Source organism: Gymnodraco acuticeps, unplaced genomic scaffold (assembly GCF_902827175.1).
Source record: "Gymnodraco acuticeps unplaced genomic scaffold, fGymAcu1.1, whole genome shotgun sequence".
Lineage (NCBI taxonomy): Eukaryota > Metazoa > Chordata > Actinopteri > Perciformes > Bathydraconidae > Gymnodraco > Gymnodraco acuticeps.
In genome coordinates this window covers 90,412-99,089 of record NW_022990157.1, presented here as the reverse complement: position 1 = coordinate 99,089, position 8,678 = coordinate 90,412, and the positions used below count along the sequence as shown (strand labels likewise).

The 8,678-nt window shown below is 41.0% G+C and overlaps 1 protein-coding gene across 1 annotated transcript; it reads right to left on the bottom strand.

The window, feature by feature from the left end:
• Positions 1-1,025: 1,025 nt before the first annotated feature.
• On the bottom strand, positions 1,026-1,878 carry LOC117546958 (alpha/beta hydrolase domain-containing protein 17C-like). The gene has a single exon (XM_034217395.1). The coding sequence runs from the start codon at positions 1,518-1,520 to the stop codon at positions 1,032-1,034; it is 489 nt and encodes a 162-aa protein (XP_034073286.1). The 5' UTR covers positions 1,521-1,878; the 3' UTR covers positions 1,026-1,031.
• Between the last annotated feature and the right edge of the window lie 6,800 nt (positions 1,879-8,678).

Here is an 8,678-nt window from a genome sequence, read left to right as displayed (position 1 = left end):
TTGGAAATGGTATGTTATTGGTTATGGCCTTGATTTTATGATTATTGAAATGTATACAGTTCTGTTTCATATAGGTGTTTCCATAGATCTAGTCTCTTTATTTTCCCCTCAAAATGCACCAGATTGATGCATTTAACTCCAAAATAAAAATTAAATCTTACCGGGGGGGCATGCCCCTGGACCCCCCCAGAGGATTTGAGGTCCACCCCACTAAAAATCACATGGATAGGCTCCTAAATACATTAATAAATACATTTATTTTTTAAAATAGTAACTCATTTCCATATGTTCATGTGTGGGTAGTAGATTTAAACTATAGGGCTATCATTATGGACCCTGCCTGTACCTGTTCGCTCGGCCATCGCGTGAAGGGTCTGCTAACAAGCGACCAACAGAAAGGTTAATGTTAATGTTGTTGCACGTCACCTCACACCCCCCCCCCCACCCCCCAAAGTATATTTCAGATCTGTGGGAAACACTGGCAGTTAATGGGCCAGCACCAGAGCTTCCCATACACACAGGCGTTGGAGCTGTTCTTCATGAAATCCCAGAAGGATGAAGTGCTCTGACAAACAGCGCCATCTTTGCGCAAAAATGATTATAGCGGAATGAAAAGTCAATAAATAAACATGTTGTTAAAACCTTCTTTTTTTTTCTTTTTTCGCCGCATATCATCGCACCATATCAGCTCAGCAGTGAACTGCCATCAGCGCCTTTACATAGTGATGGATGATTTAGACTTTTTGCCACAGAGATATAAAGCTTTCTAGCAATTAGTCTGTGCTAAATGTAAGCCCTGAAAGTGTGTGCAAACCACAATTTGTCATATAGCCCAAATTTGACCACATGACCCTGGGAGTCACTACATTGAAAACCAACATCACTATGTCAATGGTTGACTGTTTGGATGGGATCTGAGCCTAGTTTAGTTTATATCTTCATCAATATAAGCATGTAAAGGGGGTAGCGTATTGCATGAACAGTACACTAAAGGAGGACATTTGCTCGTGCACCACACACATGGTTCATACTCACTTGTTCCTCAGGACCTGCCAGGCCGCCTCGATGTCCGCATACAGGTTCTTCTCAGAAGGCTTCCCTGTACTGACTCCGTAGCCTGAGTAATCGTAGGAGAACACGTTGCAGTTGATTCTGGAGCCGAGGCCGATGTAAAAGCTGCACATCTGCCCGAGGTCCACGGCGTTGCCATGGGAGAACAGCAGCGTGTAGCGACTGTTCGGGGCGCACCGCACAAACATGCACCCGACCCGGTTACCCCGGCTGCTTCTGGTGGTAAACACCTCCACCGCATCGAGCTCCCGCTGAGAATACTGCCAGTCCGCCCGCTCGGTTAGATGTAAGCTAGTTTCCCCTTCAGTGTCCGTGTGCACCGAGTACGTGGGCTCCGGGGGGAGGAAAGCTAGCTTGGCCGCGATGCGACTCGGACAGGGCGGACAGCAGAACAACCAGCACAGCTCGCCAAGAGAAAAGCCATTCATCCTGGGACCTTGTTCGGGCATTTAGTCTCGGGGTTACCCGGTGATTTAACTCTCCTATTAAAACGGGAAGGCGGTCCTCTTGTGGTTCAGGTCCTATTTATTTCCCATTAACAGACTATACCGAGCAGAGTAGGATGACCAGTGGTTCGGCAGCTAACGGGCTAACGCTAGCAGGCTGGCAGGTAGCTAACAGCAGAACTAGCCTTCCTAAGGAAAATACTTTACCTAAAACTCAACATTTATATTCACGGTATTGTACAGCACAACACGGTGAAGCGGCGAGTCGAGTCTCGGTAGAGAAGTTCAGTCCCTGGAACGCATTAGCTGCTAAACGTCAAGATATGTTGCTAGTGTGTTTGTAAGAATGAGAACGGCCATTTCTCTGGATGGAGAGAAGCCGGCCTTCCGTTACAACCGGATATCCGGATTGGTTTGGTTTTGTCGATTTTGTCGATGTTATTTTAGAATACTTAATTGCATCTTTTCATACCATTAAGTCTACTTCAAAATGCTGTACAGAATACAGTGAGAAGAAGGCAAACCATTGTCATATATTCTTGTCTTAAAATGTTTTGTGTGGCTTCTGGGAAACACAAGAGAAATGTCTCTAAACAAGAACCCACACACTTTATTAATGGGGAAAACACCAGAGGGAATTAAAAGAAAAATCGTACTCATTTCTTGTTTTAAGAATAGCAATTATTAAACAAATAACAAGGATTTGTTTAAAATGTAATTACTTAATCGCTTCATTAACTCACAATGGAAGTATCTAGTGAAGGAGATTTATGGAATGGAAAAAAATAAAATAACAATGAGAATCAGAAACCAAGTTCATATCTTTGATGCAATATTAGAAAAAGGGTGAGTTATAGAACACAAAACCCTTATATTGATCAGGTGGTAAGATGTCACAAATAATGTATGTAGGATAGATAGATAGATAGATAGATAGATAGATAGATAGATAGATAGATAGATAGATAGATAGATAGATAGATAGATAGATGGATCAGCAGTGTGTTTAGGCATTACAATATTAATGTAGTGTCCATTATGTGTAAACTATACCTTGTTTTTCACCCTTTCTCTCTCTTTTTCTTTCTTCTCTTTTCCTGATTTGTGGATTGTTATGTAGTTATTTAATGTATCTAAGTATTTATGTTGTTATGTACTCCTTGTAATCAAATCCTTTCTTAAAATGCAATATATATATATATTTATTAAAGGTTAATAAACCTTTAATCTTAAACCTTCGCGTTGGGCTCCTGATCAGCCTGTCGGTGTTATTTTCCCCATAATGACCAAGTCGCTGCACATTATCCCGCTTATTACATGGCCACATTCTCAACAAAGTAACGATATGACTCCCAATATGAATTGAAATGCTTTTATGGATTTAGAAAATTATTTTATTGATTTAAAAAATAGTTGTATGTATTGATTTAAATTGACATGCATCCGCTAAGAAACATTGTCCGTTGTTACTGTTTGAACTAACGTAGCAACGGCAGGAACTGCTTCGATAGTGTTTTTGAGGAGCTTTTTGATTACAGATTTTAAAACATCGTTGCTTGCTTTAAAAGTAGCACAATTCATGATGTCAAACCTTGGAAAGTATCTAGATACCCCTGCCCTAATGCCAAAGTAACTGCCAACTCCCCTCTCCTGCAGGGGGGCGTGGTTAGTTGCAGCTCACAGAATCAGCCCCCTGCAAAAACAGCGCTGGAAAGAGCAAATAGAGCGAAATGAGGCATGGCTAAAATGCAGGATCTGTTTGGTATTTTGAAAAAATATATATATTTATATACTTTATATAGGTATGGCCCTACAATATATGTTTCAAATATGGCATAGGAGATGGGTGAGACCTGGGGATAAGTAATGCTATTATAAAAACAATATGAAAGTGAAGCCATCACATGTAACTAAAGAGGTAAAAAGCTTAAGCTAGCCCGAGGCACATAGCACTTGACAGAACATCAGTACATTTTCTGTGGATTCTAAATTAGATAATCTTTTAAACTCAAAACATAGGTAATTATTACATGTTAGACACTTTTATCCAAAGCGACTTAAATACTAAATACTGTGGGCAATCCCCACAGGAGCAATTTGGGGTGAAGTGTCTCAGGGACACAACGACATGCTGACTGCAGTGGGGTTTGAACATGTGCTCACCTGATCCAAACACCAACGCACTAGTCAACTGCGCCACAGCAGCCCAGAAGTAATGCTCTGTTATTGATAATAAGGTCTTATGAGTGCTCTGATTAATACTATAATGTATTCTTTGAATATGAGTAGCCGTATTTTGTCACAGGTTACAATGCTGGACATCACAATGGTCTACTGCATATGGCTCGAACCTGTATGGCTGAATTCCCCCATCCAATCTCTTCATATTGCTCAAAACTTCTTCCTCGGCTGACGAGTCCGAACTCAAATACTCCGCCATGTTTTCGTGTGTTTACAAAGTGAACGCATGGATGACGTCACGACCATCACGTGACTACTGAAAATGGGCAAAATGGCAGCGGCCTGACGGAATATACAGGTTTTGATAAAAAAGAGCTATAAAATCATTATTTACCGGGGAATATCGCTGATTTCTTCAGGGTATGGTTTAAACATAATGTTTCACTAAATACTGAAGTTTTGATTAATTATCTAATGAGTGGAGCATTCCTTTAAATGAACAAAAGTCCTTCAAATCTCGGATGCCCCAAGAGCCTGTGCCATGCTGATCAGGCTAATATACACACTCAACCTGAACTACCTAAAAGAGATGTTAAAAACGTTGGAAGCAGGTTCATGCCATTATTTTAATTTTTGTATTTACTTTTTTTTCATATTTGAGAACATTTGTTATAAATAGGTCATTGTGTAAAGAACATTTTAAAATAAACTGTTAAGTGGAACTTAAATGTTTATGTTGTTTTTGACTCAAATAAATGAGTTTCTAATACTCAAACAAATTAAGGTAACAATTTGCATGGACATTTTTGAGTAGTATGGATTTAAATAAATAAATTACAATAGCTTAAATTAAACAAAATGCAACTTAATATCACTCCATCTTTACTATTAAAATTAATTTGGTTCAATTTAATTTAGTTTTTAAAGGTGGAAGCAATTTATGTTTAGTTCTGAACTAAGTTTTAAATACTAAAAAGATCGACGCAAATTGTGTTGTGTCTGGACATTTGTGTTAAGTTAATTTATTTAGTTCAGTCCTTTTGTCTTTTGCCTTGTCTTGTGATTTCCTGTTTTATTTTGTAGTAACCTTTCCCTCTCGTTTCAGAGCATTCCTGCCCTTGTGTGTTTTTTCCCTCCAGTGTGATTGTCAGCCCCCCTTAATTGTTGCCACCTGTGTCCCCTTACCTAGTGTGTATATATAGTCTGCGTCTCCCTTTGTCCTGTGCCAGTTCGTCTTGTCTCGTCAAGCCTGCCAGTCATTCCTTGATCGTGTTAAGTATATTTTTGAGTTTTGATCCTCCAAGTGAGCGTTTTGTGTTCTGACCTTAATTAAAAGACCTTGTTAATCCTGATCTGTTTCTGGTGTTGTGCGTTTGGGTCCTGAGCCTTGTGACATTCTTAACAAATTGTTACCTCAATTTATTTGAGTAGAGCTGGTGTATTTCTTTTTAGAGTGTACTTTTACTTTTGGTACGTTACTTGACTTGTAACAGAGCATTTCCACACAGTGGTATTCCAGTCGTTTTGCCATGCCTATTTCGTACCTAGAACCACATGCTGGCTGTCTGCGTTGCTGGTGCTCGAGGCTAAAGGTGCTCTGGAGCACTGCCATCACTCGTTGTATGGGACTCCTCCTCGCTAATCACAACGGCATCTAGAACAGCATACAGGACTTGTTAATTCCACAAACTACTGCAGCACAATACTAAATAGCAACAACAACTCTAGAAAACTGGACGTAAACAATGGTGCATATGGTGTTGGCAAACAATAGCTCTAGCTAATGCTATCTGTGCTAACCATAGCTCTTCGGGGCTCCATAAAAGCATGGGTTGGATAAAATAGGTTTGTTTGTTAGAAATGAGCTTTACAATAGATAGCGACACAGCGCTTTCAAGCAAAGAACAGAGCGTTAGCAAAAACGTAACCATCCTGCATCTGTTGCCGAGTCCAGGCTTCGTTTCGTGTTGCGCCGTCGAGCTCCCCGCTGTATTTTTTCATCCGCAACGAGATTGAGTAACGTCTGTAGTGGCAATGGCAAAGCAAAAAAAGCTGCAGTGGAAAAGCGCCATAAGAGTGGAAGGGCAAACATTTTTCACCTGCATGAAACACAAGCTACCTATGATACGCCATAAGGCTATGAATCCTTTTCCTTTTAAATAAACAGCTGACTAAATGGACGACTAATGTGGAGGCGCGTTGATCTGACCACTCATAACAAGTGGCAAAAACACATGAAAAACTTAGTTGTAAAAGGAGAAATTGAAATAATTTTACATAAATACAAACTAATAATCTCATGAATATAATCCATGTATCTCTACCTCTTGTTTCCCTAACAACCACCACCCTCCATCCAATGGCTTAATACTCATGGACTGAATTTAGACAAATATCCCAAAAGGCCAATAAGGGGTGTGTGAAGCTTACAATTGAGCGGCCCGACCAAGCAAGGAGGCAGAGGCAGAATGTCCAACATTATAACCCGGTGTGGGCATTTATTAAAACATGAACACATTACACACAGCCTCAATCTGCTGCTGCTGTTCACGTGAGCCCAGCCTGCAGCCACCAGGATCTCACACACACTCCCTGCCTCTAACAGACAGGGAAACAGAGCCTAAATACCCACAGACACACTAATCTGCAACTAGACACAGGTGAGGGGGGGAGACAACACCGGGCACCAGGTGCACACAATCCAGCAACAGACATAACGGGAGGGGGAACACTTTTCAAACACATAACTGAACAGAATTACATACATACAAACTCCAACTAAACGCAGTCAGCACTTTTACAATTAATGCCACTTAACGCTATGATTTCTACACCCTCACATTTTTTTTGCACCCGGATTATTCTTAACCGCTGTCATTCTAGCATAAGCACTTTCGGCGCTCTCGCTAACTCCCCTATCTTGTCAGGCGGAGCCGAGGACCCGACCAACACCCCAGACGACATTTCAATCAATACGGTTTAATACTTTAATACATACCATCTCAATAATTAGTATAAATTATATAAAATGTGCAAATATGCCATGCCAAACGGTACTGTGCAATCACGCTAATAAAGTGCAAAACTGTTCACTAAAGTGCTGTCAGTCCACTGTGACGAAGTTACCTTCGTCACAGTGTGCATCAGTCAACAATAAACATAATGTGGACAAAATTCAATCACAGAAAAATGTAGACAAAAACAAAAGTCCATGGTCCTTTTAGCGGCGAAATAAAATGGAAACTAAGTCATTTTTGTACACATGTATAGTACAAAAGAGTCAGGATAAAAATGTCTTCCAATTGAAGGGTCCAGGGATTTGATCTCGGCCGCTGCAGTCAACATGTCAAAGAGTCAACATGTCAAAGAGTCAACATGTCAAAGAGTCAAAGAGTCAATATGTCAAAGAGTCAAATAGTCAACATGTCAAAGAGTCAACATGTCTAGAGAGGCTTCTCAATACTCAAATTTCCCCTCCTCGACTGCTCGACTCCTCAGTCCTCCGGTAGTGACCCGGAAATGAATTTCAGCGCGCCATTTTGAAGGACGTCTCATTTCTCTAAATGCACTTCGAGGACCGAGCATCGAGGAGGCTCTCTGGAGGAGCTCTAACCGAGGATACACTGATGGTTCCTCCACGGCTCCTCCGCGGATGCATTTCCGGGAACGGTGGAGGCGTGACGCACGGCCGGACTTATCTCAGCCAATGACAGCTCTGCATGCATCCCCTGGATATTATTTTAGAAACTGCTTTCATCGCGTCGCGATGTTTCCAGAGAGAACAGCTGTGAGGTCCGTGCAGAAAGCAGAGCAGTGTGTATAATATATCACTCAGTATAACAGGCCTATACTCTCTTTATTTGCTTTAGTTTAGTAGATATCTACAAACAAAGAGTCCAGATTTTTCTAAGACCATTTAGTGCTTCACATAATAAAATACACAACGGCTTATGCTTTAGGAGCTGTAGGTGTGTGTGGTACAGTGTGTAGGTGTGTGTGGTACAGTGTGTAGGTGTGTGCGTAAATGCGGCGGACAGACGGGTCTCAGTTGGGTTGGTGTCCTCTGCTTACTTTTAATAGGCTACTTGTAAATACAACTTTTGGCCCGTAATTTCAATTCCACATTTCAGCGACCAGAGAGAGGGGGAGATATATCCAGTCTCTGATTGTGTTACATTATTATGAGAGTGCTCTCATACTTTAAATTGTATATATTTATATAAATATATTTGTGTGTGTGTGTCCGCATCTGGAGCCTGTTATTGTCTCATTATACCGCACTCTCAATGAATTCAAAGTAAATATGTGGGGGAACAATGTTCAGCTGATCTAACAGAGATACAGCGCTATGACAAAAACACTCGACAGCTGATGCAGCTGTTGCCACGTAATAATGAACGGACGTCTCTTTAAAATGACCGCTCAGAGGAGAGGAGTTCTCATTTCTTTAAACGTCTGCTGCTTCCCCTCCTCTCTCCTCGGTTCCCCTCCTCGGTCCTCCGCTCGCATCTCCTGTGGGCGGGTCTAAGTCTCGAGGAGGGAACCGAGGAGGGGAGTCGAGTAGGGGAAATTTGAGTATTGAGAAGCCTCTAAAGAGTCAACATGTCAAAGAGTCAACATGTCAAAGAGTCAAAGAGTCAACATGTCAAAGAGTCAAAGAGTCAACATGTCAAAGAGTCAACATGTCAAAGAGTCAACATGTCAAAGAGTCAAAGAGTCAACATGTCAAAGAGTCAACATGTCAAAGAGTCAACATGTCAAAGAGTCAAAGAGTCAACATGTCAAAGAGTCAAAGAGTCAAAGAGTCAACATGTCAAAGAGTCAACATGTCAAAGAGTCAAAGAGTCAACATGTCAAAGAGTCAACATGTCAAAGAGTCAACATGTCAAAGAGTCCTTGGGCAAGATGCTGAACCCAAATTCCAAACTGTATGATCTCAGTCTATAGGTTTATATGTAATATGATGACTTAACATAATCG